Source organism: Lepisosteus platostomus, chromosome 19 (assembly GCF_059453375.1).
Source record: "Lepisosteus platostomus isolate fLepPlt1 chromosome 19, fLepPlt1.hap1, whole genome shotgun sequence".
NCBI classification, from domain to species: domain Eukaryota; kingdom Metazoa; phylum Chordata; class Actinopteri; order Semionotiformes; family Lepisosteidae; genus Lepisosteus; species Lepisosteus platostomus.
This window is the reverse complement of record NC_142629.1, coordinates 391,610-415,576: the sequence shown is the minus strand read 5'-3', so window position 1 is coordinate 415,576 and position 23,967 is coordinate 391,610. Positions and strand designations below refer to the sequence as shown.

Sequence of the window (23,967 nt, the reverse complement as noted above, 5' to 3'; positions counted from 1 at the left end):
GGGAATCTAGCCCAGCCGGAGGAGTGGATTACTGAGATCAGAGCTGCGACTGTACTGTAGCTCTCTCTCTGTTCTTCATCGTCAGCTGCAGATGCCACTGCAACCTCCACAGAGCTCAGGAAGACTGCCAGACCAAAAGTTAATATTCCGGCACTACAAGGGCTTAATGTTGTGTTGTTTAGGAATAAGAGCCCAAAGATAAAAAGCTTTTTGCACAGAGCAGATGTCTGGAAATCTGTATTTTGTATCAATAAAAAAGCTCAGGCATCTTCCTTAGCTGTCTGACTTTCTTTTGCATCCCTCTTACTGTATGTTTGCATGCACAGTTTATCTTTCTCTGCACTTACAGTTTAATCCCATGCAATGGAACAGATAAAGATTTATGTCTAAAGAGCTGTAAATCTATCACTTTTTATGCCTGTAGGATTTTTTTATGACCGTCTTGCAGAGCTCTGTCTGTTTATCTGTCTGGAGTATTTACAATATGTAGTTTAGGGTCAGTCCATCTGCACGTGAATCTGTGAATCTGCAGGAAAATGCAGCACAGTTCTCACTGCCTGCCTGACAGCTTATCTGTTGTAAATGGCTGAGATTTTCATTTGCATTTAAACAGGTTGCAACATCCCTGTCTATGTCTATTGAATCAGATTCCTCTGCCTTTATTTCTATTGCTGCTGAAAAATGAAGCATCTCACTGATGAACATTAAATTTGAAGGTCTATCACTACAATTATTTTTTTTCTGTGCAGTACAGATAGGAAGAATCATCACCCTGGTAGGCATTTGTGTGTTGAAACACCTACTAATCTTTCCCATTATACTAGTGAGATGAGCAACTGTTTTTGATCTGTTACTAGGAGCGGCCAGTCTGGGATTTGTTTAGGTGGTTAAGTGACTGTAGAGAAAATAAGTGCACCTTGTCCCCGGTTGAAGGAATCTGACACCTGAGCCTCTCTAGCACACTCTGTCCCCTGTCACAATACAGTGCACACATCTGCAGGCTCATTTCACCATCACCCGAGTCCCTGCTTTCTTAGCAACCCTCCACACATGGCACTGTTTCAAGAAACAGGTCTGAGGCTGAAGCACAATGCCCTTTGTCAAACTAACAAGATCTATCTGGATTTCCAGTGGTGTTTTGTTTCCAAATGCTTCCTCTGCTATACAGTGTCATCTTTTGGAAGAAGAAACAATAACTGCACGATGCCTAGAGTACTGTCTGGGGCCCCTCTCCCATCGCCAGTGCTGCAGAACCACCTAAGCAGCCAATGAGCTGGACGGGCCGAGTGGCCCTCCTGGAGTCTGTGACCTGTCTCAATGGCTCATTTCAAACGCCAGCGGCGGACTGGAGGGTTTAGAACCAGCTGGCGGTAGGGAGCCAGCAGTCGCTGCGGGAGCAGAAGAATAAGCTGATCGCCGGTCTCCGCTAGCATCTTGTATGCATTACACCGCTCCCTCCATCACGCGCGGCGCACACCTGGGAAGCCAGCGTGAGCCCGTGCGCTGCAGAGCTATAAAAGAGCAGGCAGGGAAACCGAGCCTCCAGTGGAATTTTTACTGCATCGCTGACCCCCTGTCCACACGCGCCCATAGAGCCCCCCCCCGCCACGCACACACTCCGGCTGGGCAGCGCCTGCCTTACAGATCGCACCTCTGCCGACCCTGTCCGTCTCCCAGAGCCCGTCCCCGAGCTAGCCAGCCGCCCAGCGCCGAGGGAAGCGGTGCGAAAGCAGCAGGCCCCTGTCCGCCACGCTAACTGTCCCTGAAATGGATACCATGGGCCCGGAGCCATGGAAGGAGAGGCAAAGCATTGTCTGTTCTGCTTGTGCTTTGTCAAACCTCTGTCCCCGTTGTTAGCGCACGCAAGATTCCCAGGGTGTTCTGACACTTTGTACAGTTAAACAATGATCAGTTTGCTAATCTCAGATCTGTCAGTGCTCTGTTGTTTTGGCAGAATCTCAAGGTTTGGTCTGTGTGGCTCCGCGAGACCGCCGAGCAGCTCAACAGCTCTCCCCTGTGGCGGAAAGCAATCCTTCAGGCCTGTCCTCTTTTTTTTTCTGACTCCGGACTGGAGAGAAAACAAAGGCGAACCGCCGTCCCGCATCTCTGACTTTGACAAAATTAACTCTGACAGCGTTTCAGTCTCGGTTTTATGCTAACCTTCACACTCCTAACCAGCCTGTGGTAGTGCTGTATTAATTGAAGCTGCAGCCGCCATCGTTGTGCCGAGAGTCCCCTGCAGTGTCAGCCTTCCTGTTTGCTCAAGTTTTATTTGTGCATTAACCCCGTTACATGTGCTGACGTGTTTGTTTGTCTTGTTTATCTAACCGGCAAAACCAAGTTGGCAGGCAGGCTTGCTCATGATGTTGTCAAGGATTTTAGTTAGTTTAGGAGTTTTACAGTGCCAAAACACACCCCTACCATGATCACAGCTATTGGTTCCCATTTCCAATGCTAGACGGGGGTACCTTCTGTATGGATTTTGCACGTTCAAGCTAGGTTATACCGATTTGCTCCAGAAGTTCTACTTTCCTTGCACCTTTCAGCCTATAACCCAAAGCAGGGCCACATATAAGAGGATGGCTCCATCCGTGACATTTTTTACTCGCAGTGTGCGTTCTGCTCACCATTCTCCTGCTTCAGTACTCCCAGTTCACCGTCACTAGAGAACTAGAGGTTTACAGAGCTCTCCATCCCACTTCCTGGAAGGACTCATGTCTTTTGTGCCCACTGCATAGTCACACAGTCATCTGAATTATTTTCTAACTTAGATATACATATAGGATTTTTACACTTGATTACCCAAGACACTCATTTCATTAAAGGTACAGGTGCCTTTATATCACCTCCAAGAAGAAGTGCTACAATTATGCAGCTCATTAAATAATTAGACCAACTACATAACCAAGGATAAGGGTGGAGCACAAACCAGAGGACACAAGACACCCTGGCTTTAGTCCAATGTACTGAATGAGCAAGTGGAAACTATGTGGAAGTCCATTTAAAACTGAAAACAGGAGGCACCTCTTTACACAAAGGGCTGTGGGAGTGTGGAACAAACGGTTCTCAAGAAACAGCTGGGTGAGATGCCCAAATCAATCAATTACTAACTCCCAAACGAGAGGGGCCACACGGCTTCCCCTCCATTTGTAGCTGTTCCAACAAACAAGTATCCATGTGACTAAACCAGCAGCACCTCGGCAGTCACCTGCAGCAGCTTGTTTGCATTCATTCCCCCTCAGCCAGGAGAGGCCAGATAATAATGTGTTCGTGTGCCTCTATTGGCATTTATATCAGATGTATATCACGGTAATTACCCCTTCCATCCGATCAGCCAGTCACATTGACAGGAGCAAATTAGCACCACATCCTCAGAGCGCCGGCGCCCGGTTCAGTGTCGCACGCGGGCTGTCTGCGAGGCCCGTCCTCAGGGACTCCTCACACACAGGCAGCCACAGGCAGCCAAGGTCACCCCGCGGGCACAGCTGACCGGTGGGGTCCCAGGCCCTACAGGACAGTGTGGCAGCTGCTCTGGCCGGGGCTGGCCAACTGCAGGTCTCAGACCCATCAGGCCGGGATGCTGGCAGCAGGGGTGGGGTGGAGGGATTCCGACCCTCAAAAAAAACAGAGCCCTTAATGAAAGAGTCACTCTTGGCTCATCATATATACGCTTGTCTGCACAACTAATAAGGTTTTACTTTTCCACTACCTGAGCTTTTCTTTCTCCCAAATGCATCGTCAAAACGGTAGAAAACAAACTGTTTTTACAACCAGATCTCAGCTTCTGCAAAGAATACAAAGACCTTTCCAGACTTTCTCAGTGCTGAAGAAGATATCACAAACCTGTCAAAAACACGGCTTCGTACAGGTTTCACCGCGGCGAGCGCACACAGTCAAAAGCCATGTTTGAGCTGGTAAAAGTCTGCAAACCTGATGAAAATAAATATAAAAGCAGCTTGTTTGTATGCAAGCTGGTACAGTTCAGCAGGGTGGATTTGACAACTGCTGACACCTATCTGGGCTGTAGGAAGTGAACTTCATGCGCGGCCCCTCAGAATGCGCTGTGCTGGCCTGCACTTCTGGGCCCCTCTCAAGATCTCTGCTGCTCACAGGCTTGGGGAGCCCCTGTGACCATCAGGGGTCACTATTTTTTGAGGGTCCCGCCATATTCATCATAAGAGTTGAATTAAAGTACTAGGGATTCTTCCCAGTTTGTGCTGGTACAGAAACTTTCAGCATGGGGCTGAGTTGCAGAGAATAGAGAGGCTTTGATTTACAGATCCAGAGTCCTACAAGCTGGCAGTCCTGTTGATAAGATGGCATCTGCTTCTGCTCTGTGTTCCAAAACAAGGTTATGATTAGGATGAAGTGTTAATACCTCTTAAAATCCATTGATTTTATTAAATGAAGTTTTTTTTAATCAAAAGGTCAAATTAGGACATTAATCTATGCATAGTGTGCAACTTAATTCCACATACGTCATTTATTACTGTACAAGAAATCGCACTAAATAGAAAATTAAATGAGTTTTTCCCCTTTAATGAGGTAGGAAGGCCTTATTACTCATTTTAATTTTCTTCTAAGCTTGATTTTTTTTTTGCAAATAAAAACTCATTAGTTTCTTTGATCCAGGAAAAAAGACGTGGATCTTAGCAATTAAGGAAGGATTTATTGTGAAAATCCCAGACAGAAACCGACATCGGTTCTAATTATTGCCACAGTTTAAGGAGCTCCCAGGAACGAGCCTCATGGCAGAGTCTGGTTGGCTGGAGCACGTTGAGGGGGGTCTGAAGAGAGTGATGGCCCAGGCTCTCAGGCTGGGCAGGAATGAGCGTGGTACATGCTGTATCAACACCGCAGCAGTGCGGGACCGAACTGCACACACTGCTCGGCCAGGATCAGGCTCCGTTTCTATTCCAGTGCCAGGCTTTCACCCTAACTACAGTATGTATCTCTAGACTCTGATAGCTGCGGCGATAACTCCAAACAAATCCCTTAAAAAAGGCAAGCAGAATAAATTGCTGTCTCACCTCAAGAAATGTCCTTAGAGCACTTTTAAATTTACTGACTCCTCGAAACTAGACGCACATTAAAAAAAACATTAAGGCAAGTTGAAGCTTGAGCTAATTAAGACTTTGCAACGTCTGTTCACAAATTGTACCAGAAGCTGGCTTTTTATAACGCATGTAGATAAAAAAAGAAAATATTATTTCAGGTCAACTCTTTGCGGTTTCCCGGAATCAGAACACCAAAGTTGTGGAGCGAGTAGAACAGGCAGTTTAAAACATTTCTATTTCCTCTGTTATCTCCATCTGCATATAGCTGATCTTCAGGCGAGCTGTAATTGTAGGTTATGCAAATGAAGCTTTCACTCCTTGTATAGAGGGTGCTGTGTCTTATCTCTTAATATTCAAGAAGAACTGCAATTAGGAAAGCAGCCGTGCTGTTTCTGATTGAAGTGTTTTTACAGGTAATTTCACGTTACTTAATCACACCTATAGGTCTGCAGGAAAGTTTCTCACTCTGTACTTTGCAGAATGTGTTGCTGACTCACTGCTACAGTTCCTGGTGCAGCAGCCCTAAACCATCCCCCCTGTGCCGTCTGTCTGTCTGTAGGGTGAAAGGGCAGCTCCAGTTCTCCTGTACAGTCTTACTTTTCTCTAGTAAGCAGTCAGCCAGCTCAGCTGACCACCCATTGAACGATAAACAGGTATATCCCTTCAGTCTGAGGTCTCAAGAAGAAACGTCAGTGCTAACCTAGTACCATACCAAAGGGAAGAAGGATCAGAAAAGGTCCCATGTAAGCATTCTTTTCCATATTCCACAAAGTAAAGTCTGTACAGGACTGCTTCAGACTGCTCGAAGCAATTACTGAGCCATGGGCTCAGAATGAGCAAGAGTGAGGTGTTCAGCATTTTTAAAAAAAGGAAGTGGAAGGCGATGTTAGTAAACCAGTGCATCACTGACATTTTTTTATAAATATTAATTAGTCATTTTGCTTAAATTTTAATTTTAATCCCACATAGACATTCAAAGAATTACTCCATACACCTGCTATGCTGGGGTTTATTTAGACAAAACATAGTCTTTCAGGAAGACATACAGGTACTGGAACATTAAGACTCTTCCAGTTTTTCAGCTTTCTGATCTAAGGCAAGATTCTGGAGGTCTTTGCCCAGCCTTGGGATAAACACCATCACTCAGCATGGGGCAGGGGCTGATGTCCTGTCTCATCTCTGTCTTGCAATGTCGAGACAAAGCAATTAAAAAGGCAAGCAAAGTGCTAGGCTATATAGATATAAGCATATAATTTAAATCAAGGGATGTTATATTAAAATTAGTAATATGCACTAGTCAGGCCTCTTTTAGAATATGGGGTGCAAATGTGGTCACTACATTATAGGGGATTTAGTTCTGGAGTGCTCTGGAGTCAGTCCGGGGAAGAGCAACCAGATGCATTCTGAGCCCTCAGGGAATGTCCTACACTGACAGGCTGAAGGAACCGATCCTTTTTAGTCTTGCATATAAAACCCGATACAAATATTCAAACACCTCAAAGGCACGGACAAAGTCAACCCAGCACACTGGGTCATTCATTCCCAGTGTTAGGAATGAATGAAACTTGAACCACAGGACACCAAGCAAGTGGAAACTGTGTGGAGGTCCATTTAAAACTGCCAGCAGGAGGCACTGCTTTACCCAAAGGGCTGTGGGAGGGTGGAACAAGCTGCCCAGACATGCTGTTGAAGCCGAGACCCTAACCTCTTTCAAGAAACAGCTGGATGAGCTCTTTGGATTCCTCAGCTACTAACTACCGACGGCCTGCTCTCATCTGTAACATTCCCTATGTTCTTACAGGCAAACAAGGGAACAGGAGACGCCCCCAGACTTCTTCTACTTCTCCGATTTTGAGAGGCACAACGCGGAGATCGCAGCTTTTCATCTGGATAGGTAAATGCCACAAGTGAACCTTTAAATGTCAGTCGAAATGCTAGACACCACACTGGTGTGGGGAATGTGGGTGTGCGTGCTGTATGTAAAAACAGAGTATGCTCATCTGGGAAAGGTCTGCCTATGCTAATGATAAGGAAACAATGGACATGTTTCAGTTTCTCTGAAAGCAGCCCTGCCTTGATTACAGTTAGATCCGTCCTGACTGCGGGAGGGCTGGGGGTGATGTTTCTCCCGCTGCGCACTCATCTTCTTGTACTCATGTAAGGAAGATACAGAAAACTGAGGACTTTAGGATTCATTAGCTTTCATTATCATCTGTCTCGAACTTTGTGCGCCCTTCTCCTGTCACTCGTTGTGCAAGAACGTCGATTATAAATTGGTTGTTTTAGCGGATTTCATTGTGCAATGGCATTATTCATCATGACTGGGCCTCTATCCACAGCTCTGAATGTTGCAATTCAGAGAGTTACTGTGACTCAACTGCAACACAGGATGGTAGAAGATAGAAGAATTGCACCATCGTTCATGTGTTTGCAGGAATCTCAATGGAGGTGCAGACAAGAGCTTTAAATAGAGTAATAAAGATATACTAACATATATATGTTACCTGTACCTATATACTGTATGTGCCTGTAATTTACAGAATGCAAAATGTAAAACCATTTTTTGTCACAAATGACCTGAAACTTGCATTTGCAACCTGTATATAATCATCTTTTTTAAAGTAGCGGTATTATTCTAACCATCTTTTGAAGCAGCACTAGAATCACATCTCTCATTATTCTGGACACTTTCACTCCTTCAGATAGCAGGACAGAAAATGAGTTTTTCTCTGAAACTCATTGCATTTACAGCTTGCTGCACATCTGTCCCGGATGAGGATAGTAAATAATTTATTCCTTTCTGGAGCATATCTGTGGGTAGTAAGAGGAAACCAATTGCACGCAAAGCTACTAATGTTTCTAAATATAAGGCAGTGTGGGTAACCCTTGGTTTCTGAGCTGTTTTAGCTCTGCTGTAAATTAAAGCCCTATCGCTTTAGCATGATGCCCTTTGGCTCCAGTGGAAAGCGGAATACACTCAGCATTAATTAGCCAATTGCCTTTATTTAAAGAAGGAAGTCCAAAAGCAGTGACCATATCTTGCCAGAGGGAGGAAAGCAGTGATGTAAGACAAGATTGTAGAAGAAATCTAACCCAGGACTTTCCCAAGCCTGTCAGCCATGGACTCAATAACCTCCCACACACACACTGGATCCTAAAGCCCAGGGATTCACGGGGGGGCAAATCAGCTCAATACAGCACCTCTTTGTCACCTGCATCAACATGACTCAGCATCTCTGTAGCCCCAGCTGCTGTAGTTTCAGCAGGGGATTTAAAAAAAATCCATTTAAGGGTTTTCCAGGATTAATCTTTACAGACAGCATTCCACAGCACAGTGAAGCACACTGATAGCATGGAAGCACATGAATAAAATTAGCGTGGAGTGCTGTAGTAACAGCAGGTGGAGCACAGGTCTGAAAAAAGCACTCAGCCTAACACTGTGCAGAGCAGCACAAAAGAGAGCTCCTTGGGTCCTAAAACCTGTATAAACCCACAGTATATATCCATCCCTGCCAATACCTTCCTTTACGAAGACCCTGTGGATCCTTTGTGTTTTCTGAAGTGTACACACTCTCTACCACGGCCAAGCGAAGCACAGAACTGATCACAGAACTGGCCAGGAAGTTCTGTGCCAGTGTCCTGGTCATCCCGGCTGATGAGTGAGCTGCAGTCACCCAGCCAGTATGACTCTATCATGTAACGGGCACTGTTGAGGGATGCTGGCAACTCTGAAGCGTCTGACGGCTGTAACGGGGCTAGTGGCTCCTCTGTGTCGCCACAGGTGTGGCCGGGCAGGTGTGATCTGCCAGACGGGCACTCCTAGGTCACTTCTCGCGCTTGGCCGGGTCTGGGCCAGTCGCTGCTCCTTGCTGGCAGCTGGTGGCCCTGGTGGAGCTGGCCCAGTGGAACAGGACAGATGGCCCCGAACAGCCTGGCAACTTCACACCGTAAGAACTCCTGCCAGCAGCTTTCACAGATCGTTCAGTGAGCCCTGGCGCCACTGCGGAGCAGTGAAGACTAGCGGACACGCACACAAGCATTCCCTGTTCACAAGCATACATTCCTCACAACACATGTCACACTAATTTAGATTTCTCACTTAGGAACCCTTGACATCTTCTACAGGCATTTCACAATCTGTCATAATATCATCATTAATAATTAGGCGTGCAAATAGAGGCCACAATGTTTTCTGTGTTTCAGTAAATAATTAAACAGACCTATACCAGCAAGCCTTAGTTACATCAAGCAGAATGTCAGTCTGGGCTTTCATGATGGTCCCTACAGAAAATTGAATCGTTCCCACTCGACAATGTTATCTTTTTATGGTATGGAAGTGAAAAGGACTTGGAGAGGTCCTTTCTTTCTCAGACACAAAGGGTGATGGGAATCCATACGCCAGCAGCATCGCAAAGACGGAAAAGGTGTCGTTTCCGAGACAGGAGCTCCCTCTGCTGGTCAAGACTGTTGTTGCTGTGTTCACGAATGTGTGACCCCCTGAGGATCTTTAATCGTTTTTAAACTGTACTTCTTACACTCCTATCCAATTGAAAGACATCCTATTATTAAAATTCATATGGAACAGCCCTCTTTGTAATTTAGAAGCAACCTCACGACCTCAGATCATTTCCCAAGTGCGCTGTGTCCAGTGGCCGTCTGCACGGTCGCTCTGTATTCCTGTGCTTATGCCCATTTTGGAAGCTGTTTGTTCTGTCCTCGTGTGATCTCCCACCTCCTAAAATATCCCAAAGCAATGACGCATGCCGTACTCGTCTCCCAGTTTCATAAACCGCCTCATGGCTCATTCCCATTAAAATTACAGCTATGAGTTCGACCGGAGCTCCCAGGTCCTGATCCTGGGACGCAGGTGTGTCTGCAGGCTCCCCAGATCTTTCTAAAGCACCAGTATCTAAACAGCTGAGAGAAGATTTTAAAACCGGTGCAATCAAGCCAACAATGAGCTGATGTAGCTCGTAAAGAGCTGGACTGCAAACCCACAGACACGCCAGCCTGCTGGGAGCCGTAGTGGGGATCTCTGGGCTAGTAAAGGACTTTAATCCTTCCGTGGAAAGAGGGAGGCTATCCCCAGAAGCATGTGCACGTTGGTATTTGATGTACAGTGTTAATATTTGTACGTTTGTTTTATCTCAAAGATTCTAGCACTAGTTTAAAACCTAATGTGAGCAAAACACTCTGGGCGTGGTCCTTCTTTCCTGCTGCAGTGAGAGTGCTGTGGTTAAGAGACATGTTGCACATCATGAGTTTTGGTCATCTGCAGCTTCGGAAGGGAGCAAATTCCACACGCACAGTCCCTGTAATTAGTGGTTCAATATTTTTTGCATTTGTGTTTTTTTTTAAGCAACCACTTTGATTTCAATGCATTAATATAGAGTGGCTGAAATGGGACTTAGAAGAATAGGAACTGACTTTTTCCCCCAGATTACAATAATAAACGTATCTTTATAGCTGCCGTTGAAATGCTGTGGTTAGCTGTGTGTCTCTGCAACTGAAAGAAGCTGAAATGCTCAGCGCGTCTTCAGTGGAGGACATGAAAGCGATCTAGGGGAATTTTAAGCCAGTGTGTTAGGGCCCTCTTCAATAGTGATCCAGGGATTTGCAGTCTATCTCCACGCATTAACACGCTGCATTAGAAATGTGCTAGAGTTTCTCACCTCTGGGATCTCGGGCTTCGGTCTAGAAATGCAGGTCCATGAGCAGAGCCGAGAGGCTGCTCTGACTGCAGCAGGTTTTACAGAGCGACGCAGGGGTGGCAGCAGTGCACTGCTCAAGCGCGGACCTGCAGCTCGACTCCATTACCGCCAGTCACGACACCCTTCCTGCTCGGGGCTTCAAACCGCCGCCCTCTCCCTTTACTCCCACCAGGATCCTGGATTTCCGGAGAGTGCCGCCAGTAGCGGGGAGGCTGGTCAACATGACGAAGGAAATCCGGGACGTGACGCGCGACAAGAAGCTGTGGAGAACGTTCTTCATCTCCCCAGGTACTGCGGGTCGGCAGGGCCGACCGCTCGGGGCGCAGGGGTGCGCCTGCTCTGCGGCGGGGGGGAGGTGTTTTCAAACAGAAAGAAAGGAAAAGGAGAAGGAAGGGAAAGGAGAGGAAAGCTGGTTTGGTGGAGGGGAGGACAAACGAGCCACTGCCTGACATTTGTTTTCCTGCTTCGCCCTCTCTTCAGCCAACAACATCTGCTTCTACGGCGAGTGCTCGTACTACTGCTCCACTGAGCACGCTCTGTGCGGCAAGCCTGACCAGATCGAGGGCTCTCTGGCCGCCTTCCTCCCGGATCTGGCCCTGGCCAAGCGCAAGACCTGGAGGAACCCCTGGCGCCGCTCCTACCACAAGCGCAAGAAGGCAGAGTGAGTGCCCATGGTGCCCGCCACCTGCCCGGCCCCCCAGCTACAGAGACAGCTGCTGCACTCTTCTTCACTGTCCAGAGCCTCACCGCCATGAGGTCCCCACCAGAACGCACTCGGCGTTCAAGGCGCTCGCTGTCAGAAACAACACAACGCTCAGCGTGCACACTGTGCATGTTACAGAATACCGGCCCTCTTCTTCTGAATTTATAGCTGAAAAATATCACGGAGGCAGATTATTAATCTTATTAATGATTAGACTAAAGGCATTAAAAGAAAGTGCCATCAACAGAAAACACATATGAACTCCATCTAATTCTTTTCAAAAGCTAAATACATTTCATTTCTAACAGGACAAGAAGGAACTAGAGCACAAAGAGTTAGCAAGAACCCAGACTCACATTTGCTTAACCATTCATCTTAAGTCAATTGCTGACATATCACGCATATCGCACACAGCTGGGGTTAGAGAGGTTGCATAGGAAGGAAGGTTTTAGCGAGCCGTGATACTCTGCAGACGGAAAGGGGAACAATGGCCAGAGTTCATCTCTCGAGGACCCAGGTGTGAATAGTGTCTGCGATACAGGAGCACAAAAAACCAAAACTCAGGTCATGAAGGGCTGGTGAGTCCACAGTAAGATCACACCCACTTAAACCACACCGTGTCTGCCATGGCACCTTTCCACGGTGCCCGAGTTGCTTTTCCTGCTCAGGTTCTTGCATTTGAAGAACCGCATGCAAGCATCAACAGCATGCATTCCTGAAGCATGGGCTAGCATCACCCACAGCACTGTCTTCTGGGTACCAAGATACTGGCCACGCCCACCTGAAACCCAGTACAGCGATTCGCAGGCTTCGGCTCTAGGTTATCCCAATTTTAATGCCACTCACAGATCATACAGGACTATATTCCCATTGATTATGAGAAGTACTTTTCCTTATTCGCTCACGCAAATATGTCTTTGTATTATTTTTATATTGCATTCTTAAAGAGAATCTAGTTAAAAATAAACACTTATTCCCTAACGTGTAACAGAATATCTACCAGAAGGATACTTTTCCATCCCAAAACTTGATTTTTGTGTTTCTTAAAAACGGAGTAGCGGGAGGAATCTCGGATTATCCCAGAGACTGACTCAGTTCAGAGCAGCCCTGCAAATACCTGCATCTTCCCCTAATCTTTTTAGCATGCATAGATAACCTCCGGACCTCAGAGTCAAAAAAGAGAGCAGGGAGAAACAAAAACTTTGTGAGTAATGTAGCTGACAGCTGAATCCTAGATTCCCTGTCCAGTAAATGCCTCCTACTCCCAGGTGGCCACTAGATATTAAAACTGCCATGTTTGATCTCTCTAAGATGATGCTTGAGCCTGTGCAGAAAGGGAATCCCAAGTAATCCCTGCTGCAGCCTGAGCACAATAACAGAGCTGCAAGCCTGTAAAAGCAACTGAGATACAGAGATAACGCTGGATTGAGGCCAACCTGAAACAGTTCAATACTAAGCACCGCTACAGTCGTGAATACAGCATTAAATTGTTTGCCTGAAACTGAGCCATCTTCCAGTTGGCTAAACGGGACTCTTTCTTATGAGATAAAACCTTTGGCCACCGGGTGGCGCTGTGCACTGCCTCCGATATGAGTTTAGCAGACTGCTGTGACACATACCATGGCCACACGTTTCACATTCTGGAGACGAATCAACAAATGTGGTTTCTACATACATTATCGAGCGGCCAGATTTTGACCTTTGCTGCAGCCTTTTTGTTTAACAAAGGAAAGACACGAGGAGTGTTATATTCACACGGCCTGCTCTGTATAAAGCTCTGCGAGAGCCCAGGGTCCTCACTCTGTACCATGCTCTCGGTGCGGTGCTGCCAGTGGTGGCCCAGTGCTGTGTTTTCTTACGGTACAGCGTGTCCAGACACAGGACCCTGAAAGTGTTTCTGTTGCCAGGTGGGAGGTTGATCCCGATTACTGCGAGGAAGTCAAACAGACACCACCCTATGACAGCGGCACGCGGCTTCTGGACATCATGGACATGACCATCTTCGACTTCCTCATGGGTGGGTTTCCTTTCAGCCATACTGTCTCCCCCGGCACACAGTGGCAAAACCCACAGGTGACCTGTAGCTGCTCCTTCAAACCTTTACGGCTCTAATTCAGACTGCCACCCTCCTTACAGTCCCCTCTCATGTAAAATTCTTGTGCATTTTTTGAAAGAATTACTTTTAAATGCCCAGGCCAGCCCAAACAATCGTAAATTTTAGAACTATTTAATCCTGTAGTTAAGTAGATAAGCTAATTGAAAACAGATCTCCAGTTCCAACAAGTGCCAGCAATCTGATTTTCCAAACAAGTCTGGGATGCTGCCTCACAGTACCTTGATCCAGTTCTGCTTTTTTAGGTGTAAAGTTGGACTCAATGCTATAGTGGTCGGTGAGAAAAAAAAAGTATTTCTGCAGCATAAAAATTATGAACACAGAGCAAAAATGCCCCTTAGAGGTTAATTTGTGCATATTATTAAAATCAGATGCCTTTGTCCAAAGTGACTTACATCACATATTCACAATTTGTACAATGATGTAGCATGTTTTCCTGGGTAAATTACACTGTGCCTTTAGTTATTTAATGTACAGAAGGAGACATAACCTACTAGAGTGAGAAATACAGTCCAATCAGTACATTGTACAGGATGGGAACTGTAGCAGATGAGGAGCAAGATAAAATGAAACAATAACAAATAATTAGCCGTGATAATGAGGAGCCTCTGTTGCAGATGTCACGCTGCTCAGAGCTGATGATGAGTTGTGCATTTCAAGGCAGACAGGGCATAAGAACCGCAGGTGCAGTCTGAAACTAGGAGTTTGAGAAGACACTACAATCTCAATACTGTCGTATAATACTGATACCAATAATAGTTGAAAATATTGGTGTCATTAGAGAACCTAATGAGCCCTGCAGATGCTCGGCATCAATTAAAACACTGCCCGAGCTCCCCCGGGTTACTAATTGCGGCAGGGCGAGGAGGCGGACTTTAACGGAACCTACACCTTTCTCTAACATTGTTCCTGCAGGAAACATGGACCGCCATCACTACGAAACCTTCGAGAAGTTTGGAAACGAGACCTTTATCATCCACCTGGATAACGGACGAGGGTGAGCACGCTGCCCCCCCCATGTGGTTTCCCATCAGTTTGCTTCTCAAATCCAAGGATTTTTATTTCCCTTTCAAAGGAACGAGGGGCAGACCTACCCCTTCACAGCCTGCCTGCAGCTGGGAACAGATGTATCGTTTCATCTATATTTATGAAGCTTTGAAACCGTCGGCAGATGTTAAATTAATTCAGAACGGGGGCAAGTCAAGCGGCCTGAAGGATATTAAAGCAAGACTCCAGCCCTTAAAGATGCAGACGTTACATTGCTTATTGTTCTGTTTTTCATACTGTCTTCAAATGACATTGCTCCGAATTCATAAAAAGCCAACTGCAGTGCATGTATAATTAATGTCTTTAATTAATTCTGCCCATAGAGTACTATGCTAAAAAAGGAAGTTATTTTTCTCAACACATTTTTGTCTTTTAATTTGTGCACCGATGGTTTGTCTTCAGCCATGAGTCGCTCCAGTGGTCTTCACTACTATGTGTGTGATCCTCACAGGGCGGACTTGTTTTTTTTTTGCTGATCTCACTTTGCTCTTTATTTCCCAGGTTTGGAAAACATTCCCACGATGAGATCTCCATTCTGGTGCCTTTAAACCAATGCTGCAGGTGAGTCAGATCCCTGCCGTGCCACGCCAAAGTTCACGAACCTGAAACATTCGAAAAAATCCGCCCAAAGCATCATGTCTTATTACAAATCGAAACCCGCTTTTGTTTCGCGGCACTAGGAACACTTGGATGTTTTGTCAGTTTAAAAAACCTAAATCCAGTTGTTCACCTAATGTGACCAAACATTAATGGGCAGCCGTGTGGAGCGTGCACCTGTCATCTGCAGGTGTGTGTTGATGCTCGCGTACCTTCAAAAGAGGGTACTTTTATTCCCAACTGCAAAAATAGAAATAATAATTCCACTTTTTGGGAAATACTACTCAAAGAGCTTCACAGGCAGTGGGGATCACCTCCACCACCAGTACTCTCCTCACACACCAGCTCTCAGTGGGGAGGAGAGCAGCGTGATGAAGCCAGTTCAGACATGGAGATTATTAGGAGGCCGTGATGGATAAAGGCCAGAAATGTGGCCAGGACACCGGGGTAACATCCCTGCTCTTTTGCAGAAGCGGCTGTGAGTTGCAGGGCTTACAGCTGCTGGCTTTTGCTGGCAACAGACTTTGAGCTTCAAAGCTAAAGCGTATTTTGGGATAAATCTATTTTTTTTTTAATCCTGGAACGTCAATTCTCAAGTTGCACAACCCGTCCCCCCCTCTGCTCTTCCCAGGGTGAAGAAATCGACTCACTTGCGCCTCCAGCTGCTGGCCAAGGAGGAGCACAAGCTGAGCGCCCTGATGGAGGAGTCCCTGCTGGGGGACCGGCTGTCCCCTGTGCTCATCCAGCCCCACCTGGAGGCCCTGGACCGCCGGCTGCGGCTCGTGCTGCAGGTGCTGAGCGACTGCATCGAGAGGGAGGGCTACGACAGCGTGGTGGAGGACGACCTCGCGCCCGGCGCCGCGCACACCGCCCGCAGCCGGAGGTAGTAGCGCTGGCGGGACGCCCCCCCCGTGCGCTGGCACGAGGAGCGCACCAGGAAAGTCTTGCAAAAGACGGTCTTATTTCAGCCACTTTTTGAATTCAGTGAATTCCGAAACCTGTCTAGATCCCCAATCCGTGCAAAGTGTGCGTTTATACATACAAAGGCCCGCGTACATGTATATAAACATGCATAAAGCACGCAGTAGACTGTCTTAATAACTGAACACAAAGGTTTATTGCTTCTATTCGACGGTACATAGGAAGAAGAGGAACTTTTCATCCTGAGGCTTTGTTTGGAGCGCCGGTTTGCTCCAGATCATGGTTTGTTTTTATCCTTTCAAACTCAGTCGCCCATTGAAATTTATTTATTAAGAATGTATTTATTTTTAAAAAAATATCCACCACCACGTCCCTCTCTCCAAGCTGGCCGAAGCAGGAAGACGAGAGCGGAGCCGGGGCTGACATGTCTAACAGTCGAATTTCCGTGCGGTTCTCGTCCGCAGAAGAAGGAAGAGGGGAGGCAAAACTGTCTCTTTTTCACAGAGAAACAAAAACAGCAACTTTTCTATGCTCTGGGAAGCCTGGATGGCAGCTGAGCTTCAGACTGTGCCGTTAAACACAGCTGTATGGCCTTCAGTCCACCGTCACAGCCCTGTGGTATTAAACCAGCTGCAGAAGCCTGTGGCGACGCCATCGTTTCTCCAGTCTACAGCACACCTGGCACAGCCCCTAGCCCATGCAGTAATATGACAGGTGAACAGTCTAGCTGCTGCTGTGTTTTAGTCTCTGGTTTATTAGTATTGATACACCTTCCTTAGGGGAGCAAGGATACAGGAGACAACATGACATTTTTTTTTTTTCCATCGAACTTAACTTTGCTAGTATTGCTGGTCCAGGTGTTAACGCATTCTCACTGGGAAATGGCTCTGTGCTCGAGTCAGAGACAGAGATCGGCCTTGCTGGCACGAGTCACGCAGAAAAAGAGGGTTTAAACAAAGTGCACTGCAGAGGAGCAATGCGGGAAACGTTTACAATTCTTTCCACATACTTCACCTCCTGTGAAAGAGGAATGTTTTCCTGCGTCTTCTGAAGCCCATGATTTTATTGACCTGTGGCAGGCACATCACTACAGAAATCGTACAGTGTTAATTTTAAGACTTTTTTGTATTCCTGAAGGACCAATCAGGGCCTGCTCTGGGTAGATGATTCCTTGTACTAGCAGTAATACGAGAGTGTGAATGGTACAGTATGTAAAACTACCCAGGACTGCTCCACTCATTCTAGCACTGTTAGTCCCAATTCATGAGACAAAACGTCCCTTCATATGCTTCATTCTATAGTCTCTGCAGAGTTTTTTAATGTTTTATCTCAACGAGTCCTATTTTATCGCTGTGCAGCATCACGGTCAGACTTTGCAAAGCGCTTCTCTCTTGCACAGACGCCCAGGTGCTGTGCTTTTTCTTTGAGGTGGAAAGGTGGGAATGGTGCCCGAACAAAGCCTTAGAATGGAATAGGGTTTGTTCCTTGTGTGAGGGGCCCTGGCACACGGAGAGCCCAGATTCCACACCTTAGATCCTCCGAGACGTCCGATATGCCATGCCTGTGATGAGCAGTATTCTCCTGTGCTGGTTTCTGGGGTCTCTGCTGCACAGGTCCGAATGGGAGCTGGGAGCACTGGGATTTCCGCATCAATCCGGGCTTCCCTCTTGATGCAGAGTATAGTTAGTAGAGTTATGGTAGCGTGTCCTGCTGCCCCAAAGAGCAGATCAACTTCATAAGCATTAAGGCAAACATTCAGATTCGGATCAGCTGTACCAACTTCAGTACAGCTTGGAAAGAAAGCTGTTCAGTTGTTTTTCACCTTTCAATGGACTCTTTTGCATTGCAAAGTAAAATACGGACTTCATTTCTTTAAACCATTAGTGAACTTCTCAGGAAAATCTGGAAAACACCAGTGTCACCTGTGATTTCAAGCAGTTTGTCGCCCATTTTCTCTCACTTTGACCACATGTAGGCGACACTCCAGGGCAGGGCAGTGCTGTAACTGGGGATAAGCTCTCCGTGACACTGTCAGTCTGGGCTATTCCCATAACAGTGTGCCCACCTTTAAAACGAACTTTTAAACCTGTAACATGCTGAAATAAAACACATTCTTATTCTGAGGTTGGTCTTCTTCGGTGAAGAAAACTAAATTCATTGTATTGAGTATCGCTGAGTATTTTTTCATGTAACTGATCCAGCTGCAAGCAGCTCCCTCAACAGTAAATGTGTCATGGATATGATTAACATAACCGAATATGTTAATTTGTCATTATCTGCTTTGCTCCTTTTGGTGTGAAGATGTTTCCACCCATTAAAAACCATTAATTCTGAATTCTACTACGTGTTACCAAAAATGTGATTATGTGAGCTCCAGTCCAACTGTAAAAGCTAATGAATGTGAGCTTTAGGAAAAGTCTGCTGGCTACAATGCCTTCCCAGTTCAAAGGCTGTTGATACTATTATACTGTATATACTCTGAGTGCCATCGGGTCCAGCTCAGTAGTAGTGTGCAGGTTAAGGTGAAGGTACAAGAAAATACTGATTTCTAAATACAGTATTTTGGATACTGTCCAAAATACTGATTTCAGACCACCGCTTTCCCATCCCAGAATGCAATTAAATCTGAATAGACACAAATGTCACTGTGCATGCTCCTGACAGCTGGGGCTGTGCACCATTCTCTCACCGGAAGAACCATATTGGGAAGCCAATGCAAGAGCAGCTGGCTAGCTGGCAGTACCCGACGGCAGAGTGCTGGAAAGTTATATGGAAAATTGGAAAGTCCCTGATTATCCCAACCTGCCACATAAAAGCAGCTCATATAGCAAGGTGTGCCATCTGCTCACAGACACTTGCACCGGCTGCGGTTGCTGCACTGTTGGTGTAACACCAGCAGTGGCACTGGCGCAATGCCAGTTTGGCCACTGGACCAAGGGGACCCTGCACAAGCTCAGGCAGGCAGGGTGGTGTTTGGATGTTGGCCCATGGGCTGATGGCTGACCAACACCTCATCGACCTCAGCATGCTGTCTGACTGATCTAATCAAAGCATACACATGACTGCCCTGGACGTTAAATCTAGAAGACACTTGCCCTGGTTATACTTTTATGTTGTGTTTTTTTAAATCTTTTTTTTTTTTACAATGCAATGTTATTTATTGAACTCTAAGGGAGGATTTAACTGAAAAGGGGGAGATGTATTTTTTTCTCTGTTACCGTTTAATTCTTAGGATGATGTCAATCACTTATTGACCGGAGAGGTTAAAGATAGATGGGTGTACATTTCTTTATTGTTGAACAGTAGAGTGCAATGCTAAAAGCAATTATTTAAAAAAAGAAACTGAACATTAATAAATTAAAACATAAAAGTTAACCCAGTGCCTGTGCAATGACAGAAATACTTGAATGTTTGGGTTCACTAAAAACAGTGAAAAAAGAAATTCTTTATACCTGGATTAAAAAGGAGGTTGAGGGGGGAGTGGAGTACTGGAACTTCTGATCTCCCCTCTAAGCTGTGGTAGCAGAGTTGCTACTAGATGTTTTTTTCTGTTGGATTTTCATAGTTCACTGTAAATAACTATAAATACTTTGACAATATAAAGAGCTGTTTTCTGCAGCTGTAGGCTTCCGTTTCTTTTTGCATTGTTTCTGTGGAATTTGTTTGCAACATGGTACAAGTGCAATAAACAAAAATATGGCAGATGTCTCTGTTTTTTCTGTAGAAGGGGAGGTGGGAGGTCATATTAATTATTGCAACTTACAGCAGCTTCACTAATAATAATTACACTGCACCAAGAAACTCTGCAGTGACACGGTGATTAGTAACTTTCAATTAACAAAAATAATGATGGATGACGAATGTACTTTACACAACCCCGCTATTCACAGCAGCTCTTTAATGCCATGAAAACGTCTTCTGTTCCTATCAAAAAAGATTCCTAAGAATGGGATCCCCCCGTTTTCAATGAGAAACAGTCTGAGGGGAATGTTCTTACATTCCCCAAAGTGCAGAACTTCATTTCAAGGAATCTCTTCTCTGCCAGTATGAGGATGTTCAACAGAGAGAAGGGTTAAATGTTTCATTTCTGTGCAATTATATCCAAAGAGAAATAAGATTGGGCTACTACCTATTTCTTATTGCAGTACAACACTGTTCCCCTTACAGATGACTTGAGTCTACTGACCTGTGACAAAATGAGATCCCTCACCACACATTAAGGCCGAGGTTGTCAGGCATTAAACAGCTTCCTCACTAGCACTGCAGTGCTTTGGCTTAATTCTGTTTTGCCGCATTCTCGGCCCAGGCTGAAAACATGCTCCTTCCCACATTTTGCCCTTTTCAAAAGTAAAATAAAAATACACGCAGAACAAATCTGCATCCTGTTTTCAGCTGTGATCTAACATTGCTGTTTCTCCAGCAAATTCAAGGACATATTAAATCTCCTTCAAACCTGTTGCTGACTAATGCAAGTCAGGGCAGCGTGCACATTTCCACCACTGCACCTGTACCCTTACAGCCTACAACGCAGCACATGGTTCAACAATCCAACTCCGGAGCCTCTCAGCTGCAGAATGGCGCCGCGTCCCTGAGGATCAGCCAGATTTACTGCACAACATACACACTTCCCCCAAAATGTGCACCCACACCATCAAATGGCTTTGACAAGGAACTAAAAGATAAGCTTTAAAAAAGGCAAAATGCCATTCTCCAGATTACATTTAGCGATATTAGTAATTACAATGTCGGAGACACACGACATCAGCAGGATGTTCTCATGTGTTATCACTATAGAGAATGATCTGATAACAGTTTACTGAATTAATCTGAAATTCAGATTCACCCATGAGGAATGACATGAAATGGCCACCAGCGATGATCATGGACTCGACTGCCACTGCAAGCCTCAGAATGACTGCAAACAAATGGAGACCGCTGGCCATGTGGCCCAACTAACCCGCTGATCCAAGGGTTTAATCCAGCCCTTTCTTGTGGGCCAGGATATCAGCCTCAACTTTCACTTCACACTAGGGAAGCATCTCTCTTAACCTGTAGTTTCCTCTTTCCTTGTTCTTTACACAAAGGATTGTGGGAATAGAGAACAAGCTACCCAGCCATGTTGTTGAAGTCAATGGCCTGGCCTCTTTCAAGAAATAGTTTGAAAGGATGAGATCCTTTGCATCAATAAGTCACTAACTACCAAAAGGGGTTGATGGGGCTTCCTCACATTCATTGCCTTCCTTGTGTTCTTGTTGAAGGAGCTCTTTGATGCAGCAATAAGAGCTGATGGAAAGATCAGTGGTTTGTGGCTCCTGAGATGCGACACGGCTCCTGACATTCGGCCAGTATGTCTATGACTCTGCATTATCTGGGGGGGGGGGGGCAGATAAAGAGTTAGAGAGAGCTTTTCTAGGTGACTGAGGAGTAGGCCTAAACCTATGGGTCCACAATAAATCTCTCCAAAACAACCCCCACACACACACACCTTCAGGCACAGTGATATATCAGGAATGACCCAGATTCAATCTCTCAAATTTCAGATTATTCCATAAAAATCACTTGTATTACTGAAGGAATATCACGCTACCTAGTTAAATTGGCACAGAACGGCCTGGCACCACAGAAGGGTTTTATACGGGCGAACTGGGACATGTGCTGTCAGTGAGAGGGTGGCACGCCCCTGCAGAAGGATCCCAGCTCCGAGCGCTGGGAGTGAGGACGGGCAGGCTCGTGACATCAGCCCTCGCATGGCAGGAACAAGTCTGAACCGTGATTTCACTCCGCCTTCACTGCCCACGGACACCTCAGATAAATCTTTAAACACAGAGAAGGTGCGTTTCTCTCACGCGTGCCTCTTGCACAAGGCTGCACAATCACTGTGTGGTGTGTAACAGCCTGCCTGTCCAGCCACGCCTCGGAGGTCACAACTCCGACACGTACGGCTGGGAGGGGAGTCTGTCCACCAGGAGGGCCAGCACTGAGCTGGACCGTCTTGCAAAACTGTAAAGGCCCTTGTAACTCCAGGTGAAGACCTACAGTAGATATAAGTGTCCGATTCCGCCAATGACTGGTGGGGCTGAAGCGTCTGAGGGGCCAGGCAGCACACAACGCAGGCTTGCCGCCCTGGTCGCTCTGGTCACGGCAGGGGGTCTGTCCGGTGAAGAGCGACGCTGTCCTCTGCACCACAGAAGCCCGGGAGCTGGACCAGCAGGACCACTGGGGGCTAAAGAAGCCCTTCTTCAGCTCCACTTCTACCAGCCGGACACAGGCTTTGCCGGACAAAGCGTGTCCCGGTTAGAAAGAACAAGCCAGGAATTTTGCCTAAAAAAAACAAGCTAATGACTAGCCTCGACCCTGTGCCTCAGTCCCCTGTGCCTGGAGACCCAGCAGCGCCAGGTCCCCCGCTCTCTGCACTCCGGACGCGGTGCAGATTGAAAACTGCCCCACGTGATGGCGCTCTCCCTCGCCGCGCTGCACACTGGGAGATCTTTGCCTCCTCGTCACAGACTGTCATCGCGACACAAGTCTCATTATACGGTCGTTTGGCGCCATCTAGTGGCGCTTTCCTGGCCTGGACTTCACATGGTCCAGCCTGCAGTTGTGAGCTATACATCCTAACAAATATCCCCGTTGTCTGTCTGTAACTCACCGACACAGCTTAACTAAGTCAGTATATACCCTGAGGATTTTCTCCCGCGAAGGCGAGGGCTCTCTCTTCTTCATTCAGGGGTATTTATTTACCTGTGTAAATAAACTGGGAACCCAGCTACTATAAAAGTGATCCAAACAGCCCTAATTTAATTAAAACGAGACCCGCAGTCAGACATCGAAGTACAAGGTGTTACAACAGACTACACTGAGCTTAATTACCATCTTGAAAGTAATAATAATAATAATAATAATAATAATAATAATAATAATACAATAATAGCATTCCCCACAAATTCTCCACGATTTATTTTTTATTCACGGCTTCACCGCTGCAAAAACGTCCGCACGGTGCGCACCGCCTGGATCGCCCCGATATCGTTCAGCTCCAGCGGCCCGACCGCGCCGGCAGCCCCGCTGGTGAGGGGGGCAGGAAGCACGGTCCGCCACCCGCGGGCCTCTGGACAAGGGGTCATGGACGCGCACTTGCCCTGCCCTGGGACTCTCTTATCTGATCTCTCCCCCGCCTCCAGACTGCTCCCCCTCCCGGAGAGCCGCACTGCCGGCGGACACCCGTCGCCACGCCGTGTCCCAGCGCGGTCACGTCGCAGTCCCGCGGCGGGGGAGCGGAGCGGTCATTCTCACGCGTGAACGTCTCCGCTGATAAACGCAGTGCACGTCGGAAACAGCGGGTGTAGGTGCGGGGCGGTCCAGAAATGACTCTGAACTCCCCAGCCAGAGGCCCAGCCCTGACTGCGCTCAACAAGCTCTCAAGAAAAGGCCACGTCCGAGGGCGCTCTGGGACCGCATTAGCCTAATTGCTTCCTCAGAAGCGAAGCGCACCCCCGCCCAGCTGGAGGTTTTTCCCAGGCATGGGAGCGATGGGAGATTACCCCTCCTGAACGCTGGGTGAAGTCTGGCTGTCGTTTTTAAGCAGCCCAGCTTTCCCGAGGTGACTCAAGCTTGGGACCTCTGGGGCCCCGATGTCTGGGAAGATGGTACATGAGGCGCATCTCAAACACAAGCGCCCGATAATGTGCTCAGCTCCGCACCCCGAATCCCTCTGCCTCTTAGTCAGCTGCAAACAGTCCTCAAAAAGGCCATTTCTCTTGTTCTGTAAGGCCCTTCTTAAATCTCCTACAACCAGCTCCTACCCCCTGAAGTCGTCAC

The 23,967-nt window shown here is 46.8% G+C and overlaps 1 protein-coding gene and 1 long non-coding RNA gene across 3 annotated transcripts in view; one reads left to right on the top strand and one right to left on the bottom strand.

The window, feature by feature from the left end:
- Positions 1-19,853, top strand: part of LOC148644750 (extracellular serine/threonine protein kinase FAM20C-like) — a 52,901-nt gene extending 33,048 nt beyond the window's left edge. The window contains exons 4-10 of the mRNA XM_088613418.1: positions 6,859-6,951; positions 10,941-11,056; positions 11,249-11,429; positions 13,379-13,488; positions 14,500-14,581; positions 15,133-15,192; positions 15,860-19,853. Of these exons, the coding sequence (XP_088469544.1) occupies positions 6,859-6,951; positions 10,941-11,056; positions 11,249-11,429; positions 13,379-13,488; positions 14,500-14,581; positions 15,133-15,192; positions 15,860-16,115 (898 nt within the window). The 3' untranslated portion in view covers positions 16,116-19,853. The remainder of the gene's footprint in view (positions 1-6,858; positions 6,952-10,940; positions 11,057-11,248; positions 11,430-13,378; positions 13,489-14,499; positions 14,582-15,132; positions 15,193-15,859) is intronic.
- The window catches only part of LOC148644748 (uncharacterized), a 121,075-nt gene that overhangs the window by 54,277 nt on the left and 42,831 nt on the right, over positions 1-23,967 (bottom strand). The window lies entirely within an intron of this gene.